Source organism: Chiloscyllium plagiosum, chromosome 10 (assembly GCF_004010195.1).
Source record: "Chiloscyllium plagiosum isolate BGI_BamShark_2017 chromosome 10, ASM401019v2, whole genome shotgun sequence".
Lineage (NCBI taxonomy): Eukaryota > Metazoa > Chordata > Chondrichthyes > Orectolobiformes > Hemiscylliidae > Chiloscyllium > Chiloscyllium plagiosum.
The window spans coordinates 9,709,729-9,721,695 of NC_057719.1; the positions used below are offsets into that span (position 1 = coordinate 9,709,729).

The window sequence follows — 11,967 nt, forward strand, 5'->3', positions numbered from 1 at the left end:
TGGGCGGGGGTCTCAGTGCGGTCTGGAGGGAGGGTCTCAATACGGTCTGGGTGGGGGTCTCAGTACAGTCTGGGTGGGGGTCTCAGTACGGTCTGGGCGGGGGGTCTCAGTACAGTCTGGGTGTGGGTCTCAGTGCGGCCTGTGCGGGGGTCTCAATCCGGTCTGGGCGGATGTCTCAGGGCGGTCTGGGCGGGTGTCTCAGGGCGGTCTGGGCGGGTGTCTCAGTGCGGTCTGGGCGGGTGTCTCAGTGCGGTCTGGGCGGGGGTCTCAGTGCGGTCTGGGCGGGGGTCTCGTTACAGTCTGGAGAGGAGTGTGTTGGTGCAGTCTGCTTGAAGGACTGTAATGCTGATCGTTTAATTCTTAATTTCTTTCTAATATAGTCCTATGACACTGTACCTATGTAGCTTTGTACCTGAGATGGTGCCATAAGTGCTGACTTGTGAACTTTTCACTGCACTCATGTGAGTACATGTGACAATAAAGCCAACTCTAATTCTGATGGTAATCTTGACAAATACCCTGATGATTGGGAAGGCAGCTGACAACATACCACATGGCAGGAGATAAAAGGGTTCAATTGCTTGTTTTGACTCCAGTCTGAATGGGAATGGATTCTTGACCCTGCCTGAACGTGACACATTTTCTGGAATCAGACAGGCGCTCACTCAGGCCCAGTTTTACGAAGGTTTTCAGATGTAAGTCTATGTCAGCCAATGGTAGGTGCAACATGGCCTGTTGCTGGTCCAGCAAAAACATGATTGGCCACTTCAACATGGCCTGAAGGAAAAAAAAGGTTCATTAAAGTTTTTGTCGACCTTATGCCGAAAAGGTTAGGTGTTTTGTGGCACCTTGTGGTGGACTTATTTGACACTCTCTGCATTCAGGAATTTCAGCTCCTTACCACTATTGTCCTTGATGGTCTTGGGGAGCAACAGTAACTGGGATGGGGGAAGGGGAGTGGAAGGAAACAGGCTGTGTCCGCCAACACCAACGACAGTGGGGAAGTGGGGAGAGGACATTGTGGGTGAGAGCAAGCATTCTGTCCAGAATTGTGTTATATTTTCCCCTTCTATCCTTTAGAGATCGTGAAGGTGTGGTGATGAAACAAAATGCTCCTGATGTTTTAAAGATATTATTGATTGAAATAATTTGATACATGCAATAAGTTAATTAACCTATTTTGTGTAAATACCTCAACTTGGCTTAAATGCATTTATTTTATAAACAGAATTAACTGACCTGAATCAATGTTGTCAGAGACAGTGAAGTTAATTGTACTTGCAAGCAAATTCGTGGAGGGACAGTAGGTGAACTGGTTTTAGAGTTGAAATGTTTGTCAATGGATTATCCATGCCAAGTAGCACTCTCCTTCATCTCCATGGATATCTCCTTATGTTCTACGGAGGTCCCTTCGCCAGAAAAGTAGGCAATAAGGAAATGTTGAAATCTGCGCAAAGACTTCACTGTAACTGAAATCTGGACTTTGTGTGTCCACATATCTTCCATTGATTTGGTTTTTGTATCTGATTGAGAACAGAATACTCTTAGGTTTCAGAGTCAACTTGGCTTTATTCGCAAGGCAACTACCAATGACCAATCTTGTCTTACCTTTAGCTTAAAAGTAAATGAGAAATGCAAAGTCTAGGTGCCTAAACTGGCAGACTTGAATTGCTACTCCCAATTTACACTTGACATCAACAGGAAGCATTCAGTTTATGTCGCACAGTGATCACTAGATAGCATAACCACTATAATGGATACAATGATGAAGGAAAGCTTTGATAGGATTAAACATTGACTGACGGTACTGGGACTCATTGAAAATTAGTAGGTTCAGTAAGACTCCTCTTCTGGGGTGGGCCAGAGGAGCAACAACATCTGCATCATAAAACAATGTTAATTTCTTTTCTACTTTCTTCCCCCATTAGAAAATCAGTACAGACCTTGATTTTGTTTCGTCTTTCAAAAGTGCATCCTTTTTTTTTGTGAAATGTCCAAAATAATCCAATATGTTTTTCACAATATCAACACTTATTTGCAGCGTTGAAAAGGGTGAGGTTGAACCGTGAATTTGTATTTTAAAGAATGATGGGTCCATCTATTTGCCTAAACACATCAACACTGACCTTTCCAGCCTGATCAAATAATTAATTAACATTCTCAAAGGGGAGAGTCACTTTGTCCCCAAAGCTCTCACGAGCACATTTTTAAATTTGAAACTTTAATTTTTCCTTTATCATATGAAGCAAATGGAAATCATAAGAATTATGCAAATATATCTCTAATTACCAGCTTCCTTGCACTGGAATTTAGAATTCAGAATTAGGTTTATTAGAATTAGATTTACTGTCACATGTACTCAAGTACAGAGTACAGTGAAAAGTTTACAAAAGCCAAATTTCAGAACAAATGGTGTTAGTGAACATGCGAACTATGTTTTACCTCTCATCAACATGTTCAAGGAAGTCATTGCACACCTCTGGAGCTGAGGAGGGATGGGAAATTGAACACTGGGACTTACGGTCCAGAGGTAGGGACATTACTGCTGCACCTCAAGAGGACCGTCTCAGTGGAGATTTGAAGCAGCTGTTACAACAACAACAAAAAAAAAGCTGATGCACAATTGAACTCTCCTTCGATGTCCACTCTGGTTGAATTGTTTTGATGTGGAGAGCAGATATTGAGGTTCCAAATTTTGTTGGGGGAGGGGTGGTCGGATTTTGTGTGAGGAAGTGACACGAGGGAAGGCGCTCAAGGTGAGGTAATGCGAGCCAGCTGCAGGTTAGGTTAGTGCACTCTGTTCTCAGGGCTGTTTGCCAAGCGGGCCGCAGGCTTCAGGCCTTTGAAGGGTTGATAGCCATCTTTTGACTGATGACTCATGAAGCAATTTGGAAAACAAAAATTCAAGCGACAACTTAAAAGAAGCAATTACGTTTTATAAAACTACAAAATTTTACTCAAATGAAGAACGAACACCACTATCAAAAAACACGCACATTTACAAAATATTCCTTAAAACAGTTTCATATACGTATGAAACCCACCTGAGTAGGTCACAGCTCTTTCTTTTAAAAGAAGGAATTGTTATGGGAGCCCCATTACATTTGAGTGATTTCACCACGTCTCTGTAAGTATTTTACTAAAGAGTAGCTGTGACCTACTTGGCAGTGCTGACAGATATGGTTGCAAAAAACATGGTAGTTGCTCAAAAGATGGTCCATTTAAACATGGATTTCAAATCCAACATTTCATAGTCATCTCATATTGGAGAATAATTCCATGCACGCTTTGCACAATACTCAAACGACTGACTAATTAACTTTTACTGTTGTCGCGAAGTAGGTGCAGGATAAATTAAGATCAAGTATTTACTGCACCGAAATAATTGTGGGTAGTTTCACAACCGCGAGGAAAACAAGGACACAAGAGACGAGCTGGGTTCAGCCACACGGCGTGACGTCATACAATACCTAAGTTGACTGTCAGCTTTACACGGCCTCCGTCCAGTTCCAAGCGCAGTGTATCTGCTGAGTCCCTCGAGGTCGTAGCCACGAGCAAGCCGTAAGCTCGCTGGGACATGAATCGGAGAGAGACATCTTCAGCTTCCGTGTGCATTACCCAGGGCATGACTATCTTCAGGTACATGCTGCCATCGTAGCTCAGGATGGATGCCTCTGCAGAGACAGAAATGAAAATGGCTTTCAGTTAACGTAATTGGGCTTCCCCCCATCTGAGGGGATGTCAATTTCTTGTCTTTCAAGCTAAAAGAATTTACAATTTTTTAAACAAAAAGGTACTCCCCACTGTAGTGATTGTAACAAGGTCAGCAGGGAAGACCTTATAGAATATGAGTTCCCTGAAGAGAGTTTATAGTCTTAGGGTAAGGAGCAGCAAATTTAAAACAGAGTTGAGGAGAAACTGCTTCTCCCACAGGGTTTTAAATCTGTGGAATTCACTACCCCAAATTGTGACGGATGCTGGGACAGTGAGTAAATTTAAGGAGGAGTTAGACAGATTTTTAGTTGGGAATGGGTTGAAGGGTTATGGAGAGAAGACAGGAAAATGAAGGTGAGGAGCATATCAATGATCGAATGGAGGAGCAGATGTGATGGGCTGAATAGCCTAATTCTGCTCCTATATCTTATAAACTTATGATTGGGGCTGTTAATCTGGTCCAATCAGCGAGCCCTATCTGACAGATATAAACAGGAATGTAGGTGGGTAGGGGCGGGCTGCCTTAGAATGATCAGAAGGTGGGAGGGGTGTGGGCTTGCTGGGTCTGTATTGTCTGCACTTTTGTGTGTAACAGTATTGTCTAATGTACAAATGTCATTGTCACTGTCTTGTCATATGTGGAACTGGGATTTGAGGTTTGTCCTCATCTCCCTGTAAAGTGGTTGAATGGTAGGGTTTGGGGCCTAGCTTTGCTGCTCCTCTCCCTTGTAAAATTGCTGTCTCTTGTGTACAGCTGTAAATGTTTTTTGTAAACTGTTTTGTAATTTGTTTAATAAAATAAAATAAACAGGAATGTCAGAGCTTCTGTTCACTGAAGAAGGTGAGTCAGTATCATGTATTATGTCTGTCTAAATAAATGGTGATTTGGTGATGAAATATTTTATGGAGTTATGTCACCCATGAATGATGTTTCATAGCAGGATGAGATTGCAACACCCAAGAAAAGCTTATGACCCATGCATGTTTATTCTCCTTTTCACATTCAACGTAACAAGGGAGCATTGTGCGTCTATGGGTTTTTGTTCTGAAAGACTAGACTGCCAGGTGGCTCATGTCCAAATTCTGCACAACAATCAATGAGGAAGAGGACCAATTTCACAGAGTCCTCTTCCTCACTGATTGTGGTACAGTGGTCTGGGTTGGACCAGCACGCTGAAGAGGTCAATTACTGTTTATTTTATATTTCAGGTCTATGCAGAGATGATACAAGTTTTAGTGTGTATAAATTATTTGATTCACAGAGCTTTAAAATATCTGCTCCATGCTGCTACTCTGGCTTCCAATTTTTAAGAAGACAAATGTTACATTAGCCTTCATTGCAAGAAGGCTTGAGTACAGAAGCAAGGATCTCTTGCTGCGATTCTACAGGGCTTTGCTGAAATTATATCTGGAGTAGCATGTGCAGTTTTAATCTCCTTATCTAAGAGAAGATGTACTTTCCTTACAGGGAGTGCAGTGAAAGTTCACTGGACTAATTCCAGTGATGGTAGGTTTGTCGTATGAAGAGAGATTGGGTTGATTGGGCCTGGATTCACTTGAGTTCAGAAGACTGAGAGGGCATCTCATTGCAACATATATAATTCTGACATGGCTGCCCAGATTGGACTCAAAGATGATGTGACTACTGGCCCGGAGAGTCCAAGATAAGGAATCACACTCTCAGGACACAGGATAGAAATGAACAGAATGAAAAGATGAGAAATTTCTTCAGCCTCTGACATTGTCTTTGTGAAGGCAAAATCATTGAATATGTTTAAGAAAGAAATAGGTTTCTCGACACTGAAGCTGTTAAGGGATTTGGAAAGAGACCAGGAGTATGGTATTGATACAGAACATCAGCCATGTTGAAAGGTGGTACAGCCACAATGGGCTGAATGGTCTATTTCAAAATGAGTCAGTCCGCTCTGACTTTATATGTATCTACAGATGTCTTTACCTTACTCCAAGTCCACACCCAGACTTAATCAATCAAGCACAGTGGGCATCAATACTGGACAGGTACAAATAAACAAATACAGCATTGTGGTTCTGGTTAGTGTGGTGGTGGGAGGATTTGAAGCAGTGAGAGGGAAGGTGTTCAAGGTGAGGTAATGCGTGCTAGCATCAGGTTAGGTTAGTGCACTCTGTTCTCAGGGCTGTTTGCCAAGCGGGCTGCAGGCTTCAGGCCTTTGAAGGGTTGATAGCCATCTTTTGACTCAAGAGTGACTCATTTTTCAAAAACAATGATGTTGCAAGTTATTTTTCAAACGCTTCATGAGTTGAGTGTGATAGAACCACAAACTTTGCTCAAATGAAGGACAATCACAACGGCAAAAATTGCACACAGAAATAATACACACACACACACGCTCACACACGCACGCACACACACACGCGCGCGCACACGCACGCGCACGCACGCACACGCACACGCGCACACGCACGCACACGCGCACACACACACACGCACACACACTTCTGGGTTGAAAATGGAGTCCATTCTTGAACTTGTTCACGAATTGACTTGTTGGAGCATAATGCAAGACAATATAAAATAGCCATAGAATCAAGAACAAAGAACAAAACAGCACAGAAACAGGCCCTTCAGTCCTCCAAGCCTACACTGTCACATTTCTCCCTTTCATACTAAAATTGCCTAATGCAATTCTTAATTCTTAAGCACTTAATTAATTATTTAATTAATGCTTCACAGTCAGGGAATGAGAGCTTTTACTGAGTCAGCATGCATAGGTTGGACCAAAGGGCTTGTTTCCGTGCTGTATAACTCTATTGCTCTAAAGGAAATGTTTGTATGTCAGATCTTTAAAATTACACGCCTTACGTCAGACGTTCGTAAAGAGCAATTTTCTATATGTGCAATAAAACCCATTGAAGAAGCCACAACAATTACAGTTAGAGGAAAGGGTTATGATAGGAACATAACCACTTCTGAATGATTTCAGCACGTTTCTAAGCATACATGACAATGATTACATTGCCATTCTGAGGATGATAGAAGTTAGCTGACAATTGAGCCTTGTGGTGGGTGGTGGAGACAGGTTGGGGCCAGAGGAGGGAATATTGTTGGAAATTTAGTAGACATCAGGGAACACCAAATGGATAAGGTCAGAAGAAGATGAGTGGCCTGCAGCTTCATTATGGAGGTCCCCTGCTCCTCCAAACTGTGCACAATCAAGAATGTTAATTTTTAATGTTATCTACCAGCAGTACCCTCACGGCCAACACTTTAGCTACCAGATGTGATTTCATATTATAGGCTGCAGTTAGTCGTAACCAAATATTCCTCTGAATCTCTTCGAAAATGATAACATGTTGGCTTTAGCCTGGGCATCTCCTGTGTAACTGTTGTAAAAGACAGCTGGACCAAAAGGATTCACTTAAAAACTACGGAAATGTTCCAACCACAGATATATAAAAGACTGTCTCTGGGAGACGTTAGTCAGTTATTGTTCACCATGAGCTCTTAAGTTTTGTATCGTAATGTGGTCTAGGCCTTGCCACAGGTGGTGCAAGACTGATGGTTGATTTGAGCCTCTAGCTTAGTCTGGGCACTGCCTCTTGGCATCCCTGATGGCTTTGCGGAGACCTTCTCTGAATTTCCTGTGTTGGTCTGGGCCACCTGACTTGAATGCTGCCTGCCCGGTCTTCAGTAGGGAGTGGATTTCCAGGTTCATCCAAGGTTTATGGTGGAGGAACACTCGGATTGACTTCTTTGGTGACGGTGTGGTGTACTCATCTGCTGAGTACTTGGACACGGTCCAGGCCACTGATTCCATGCAGTCCCAGAGATGGTCTTCCACAGCCTCAGACCAGTATTGTACTTCCTTTTATGAAGGCTCCTCCCATTTCAGCTTCTGCTTGTAAGCTGGGAGGAGGACCACCATGCCGTGATGTGAATTTCCGAAATGTGTGCGGGGGATGGAGAGGGACACCTTCATGAAAGACCAGGTTGAGATTAAATTCTGATGATGGATGGGGATGACGGTTGTGAATGTTCAGTGGTTCAGAATGTTCGATTCTCTGGTGGGGCAGAGGATGTTTTGGTGCTAGTTTGGCAGCACCCTCTTCAAGTTGGCCCAGTTGAAGTCACTGTCCACAATGAATATGTCTCCAGAGTGTTTGTACATTTTGTCAGGGCATTCTTCACATCTGCATGGGGTGGTATGTAAACTGCTGTCAGGATGGCGGAGGTGAACTCTAGAGGTAGGTCATATTTTTTAGATTAGATTAGATTCCCTACAGTGTGGAAACAGGCCCTTTGGCCCAACATGTCCACACCGACCCTCCAAAGAGCAATCCACCCAGACCCATTTCCCTATATTTACCCCTGACTAATGCACCTAACACTACGGACAACTTAGCATGGCCAATTCATCTGACCTGCACATCTTTCGACTGCGGGAGGAAACCGGAGCACCCAGAGGAAACCCACACAGACACGGGGAGAATGTGCAAACTCCACACAGACAGTTGCCCAAGGCGGGAATTGAACCTAGGGTCCCTGGCGCTGTGAGGAAGCAGTGCTAACCACTGAGCCACCGTGCCGCCCAATGAGTGAGTATACTTTGAATATATCTGACTCAGGCATTTTAGAACTGTACATTAGTACACCTTCATGAAAGACCAGGTTGAGATTAAATTTTAAAAATTTTAGTGAGGTTTTTTGGTCTGAGAGGAAAAAAAACTAAGAAATCACTACTGTGGAGAAAATTTGATATCTGCATGTAATATTAGCAAAGAGAGACAGGTGCCAATATAATTTGAGTATTACTAAAATGTTTAATTTTAATTAAGCATTTGCATCAATATTTGAGTAAGTTTTCTAAGTGAAAATGCGCATGAATATCCAAATCAAGTGATTATAATTTCTAAAATTATGCGTGCCTCAATTTGACTATATTGAATGTTAATGGGTGAATTAAGAGATTCATGAGAGGTGTAGATAGAGTTAATGGTCGGTGTCTTTTCCCAAGGATGGGGGATTTCAAGACTAGGAGGCACAGCTTTAAGGCGAGAGGAGAAAGATTTTAAAAAAAGACATGAGTGACAACTATTTTACACAGAGGGTGGTTTGTGTGTTGATTGAACTTCCTGAGGAAATGACGGATGTGGGTATAATTACAATGTTTAAAAGACATTTGGATAGGTACATGAATAGGAAAGGTTTGGAGGGATCTGGGCCAGGAGCATGCAGGTGGGTCTAGTTTAGTTTGGGATTATGTTCGGTATGGGTTGGTTGTATTGAAGGTTCTGTTTCTGTGCTGTATGACTGTCTTCTAAATTCAAGCAAGTGAAAAGCCTGCTGAGAGTTCCTTTTAAAGATGGAAACTTCTAAGACATTGGGAAGAGAGATAATTAAAGTAAGACTGCTTATTCTTCAATGCAGCAGCTGGTGAAGGCAGTGAATAGCTGAGCCATAAGTATCAGAAAACTCCCAAGTTGAAGTCATGGTCATAGGGATGGCATATCACTGTAAGGCATTCTAGGTGAGGGGAGCAAGGGCTTGTAAAGGTCACAATGCCTGAATACCAGGAGGTATTGATCAGAAAGCATACCCCATTGCCTTTCACCTTACCCAAGAATGCTGAGGACATTTAAGTTGGATGACCCAGACTTATACAGGAGATCCACATATGACCTCCACAAAGATTTCAGGGATGCTAAGAGACAGGACCCAACCAAGTCAGAGGCCCAAACCTACCAACCAGACTCCCACCACTTTTGGCAAGGCCGAAACAACATTACGGGATACAAAATGAAGAACAAGATAGTGGACAAACACACATCCCTCCCTGATGCACTCGATGCTTTCTATGCTCCGGATACAGCTGTGCCCACTGACACCACTGCAAATGTCAGATCAGTCTTCCAGGGAGTCAACCCAAGGAAAGTGATGAGCCCGGTTGGAGTCCCCAGCCAAGCACTTAGATCCTGTGTGGACCAACTGACAGAGGCAGTCACCAACATCTTCAACTTCTTCCTTCGACAAGTTGAAGTCTCCAATTGCTTCAAGAAGACCACCATCATCCCAGTACCAAAGAAAGCACATGCAACGTGCTTTAATGGCTACCGCCCAGTGGCTCTGACATCTATAATCATGAAGTGCTTTGAGAGGCTGATCACGGCCCAGATCAACTCCAATCTCCCAGCCTGCCTCAGTCCTCTACAATTAGAGTGCCGATGTAACTGGTCCACAGCAGACACCATAACCATAGCCCTGCACTCATCCCTGAAACATCTGGACAACCAAGACACCTACCTCAGACTCCTGCTCATTGACTATAGCTCAGCCTTTAACACCATTACTCCCTCCAGATTGATCTCACAACTCGGTCACCTTGGTCTCAGCGCCACCCTCTGCAACTGGATCCTCAGCTTCATGACCCACAGACCACAATCATAGAACATAGAGCATAGAACATTACAGTGCAGTACAGGCCCTTCGTCTCTCGATGTTGCACCGACCTGTCATACCAATCTAAAGCCCATCTAACCTACACTATTCCATGTACGTCCATATGCTTGTCCAATGACGACTTAAATGCACTTTAAGTTGGCGAATCTACTACTGTTGCAGGCAAAGCATTCCATACCCTTACTACTCAAGTGCGGCCGCACTAGAGTTTTGTACAGCTGTAGCATAACCTCATGGTTCCGGAACTCGATTCCTCAATTAATAAAAGCTAAAACACTGTATGCCTTCTTAACAATCCTGTCAACCTGGGTGGCAACTTTCAAGGATCTGTGTACCTGGACACCGAGATCTCTCTGCTCATCGACACTACCATTAGCCCAATACTTTGCATTCCGGTTACTCCGATTAAAGTGAATCACCTCACACTTGTCCGCATTAAACTCCATTTGCCACCTCTCAGCCCAGCTCTGCAGCTTATCTATGTCTCTCTGTAACCTCCAACATCCTTCGTCGCTATCCACAACTCCACTGACCTTAGTGTCATCTGTAAATTTACTAACCCATCCTTCTTCGCCCTCATCCAGGTCGTTTATAAAAATGACGAACAGCAGTGGACCCAACACCGACCCTTGCGGTACACCACTGGTAACTGGACTCCAGGACAAACATTTCCCATCAATCACCACCCTCTGTCTTCTTTCAGCAAGCCAATTACTGATCCAAACTGCTGTATCTCCCACAATCCCGTTCTTCCGCATTTTGTACAATAGCCTACTGTGGGGAGCCTTATCAAACGCCTTGCTGAAATCCATACACACCACATCAACTGGTTTACTCTCATCTACCTGTTTGGCCACCTTCTCAAAGAACTTAATAAGGTTTGCGAGACACCACCTACCTTTCACAAAACCGTGTTGACTATCCCTAATCAAATTATTCTTTTCTGGATGATTATAAATCCTATCTCTTATAATCTTTTCCAACACTTTACCAACAACTGAAGTAAGGCTCATTGGTCTATAATCACCAGGGTTGTCTCTACTCCCCTTCTTGAACAGGGGAACCACATTTGCTATCCTCCAGTCTTCTGGCATTATTCCTGTAGATAATGACGATTTAAAGATCAATGCCAAAGACTCGGCAATCTCCTCCCTGGCTTCCCAGAGGATCCTAGGATAAATCCCATCCGGCCCAGGGGACTTATCTATTTTCACACTCTGCAGGATTTCTAATACCTCTTCCTTGTGAACCTCAATCCCACCCAGTCTAGTAGCCTGTATCTCAGTATTCTCCTCGACAACATTGTCGTTTTCTAGAGTGAATAGTGTCGAAAAATATTCATTTAGTGCTTCCCCTATCTCCTCTGACTCCACACACAACTTCCCACTACTATCCTTGATTGGCCCTAATCTTACTCTCGTCATTCTTTTATTCCTTAAATACCGATAGAAAGCTTGAGGGTTTACCCTGATCCTATCCGCCAACAACTTCGCATGTCTCCTCCTGCTCTTCTGAGCGCTCTCTTTAGGTCTTTCCTGGCCACCTTGTAACCCTCAAGCGCCCTAACTGAGCCTTCACATCTCATCCTAACATAAGCCTTCTTCTTCCTCTTGACCAGAGATTCCACTTCCTTCGTAAACCACGGCTCCCGCGCTCTACAGCTTCCTTCCTGCCTGACAGGTACATGCTTATCTAGGACACTCAGGAGCTTTTCCTTCAATAAGCTCCACATTTCTAATGTGCCCATCCCCTGCAGTTTCCTTCCCCATCCTATGCTTCCTAAATCTTGCCTAATCGCATCGTAATTGCCTTTCCCC

At 43.6% G+C, this 11,967-nt stretch overlaps 1 protein-coding gene across 38 annotated transcripts in view; it reads right to left on the minus strand.

Annotated features, from left to right (window-relative positions):
* Positions 1-11,967, minus strand: part of nrxn3a (neurexin 3a) — a 2,002,176-nt gene that overhangs the window by 1,194,482 nt on the left and 795,727 nt on the right. For all 38 annotated transcript variants that reach the window (XR_006312691.1, XR_006312690.1, XR_006312692.1 and 35 more), the window contains one exon: positions 3,471-3,674. Coding sequence is in view for 35 of the 38 variants with exons in the window: in XM_043697017.1 (XP_043552952.1) it covers positions 3,471-3,674 (204 nt within the window). In the remaining 3 variants the exon portion in view is untranslated. The remainder of the gene's footprint in view (positions 1-3,470; positions 3,675-11,967) is intronic.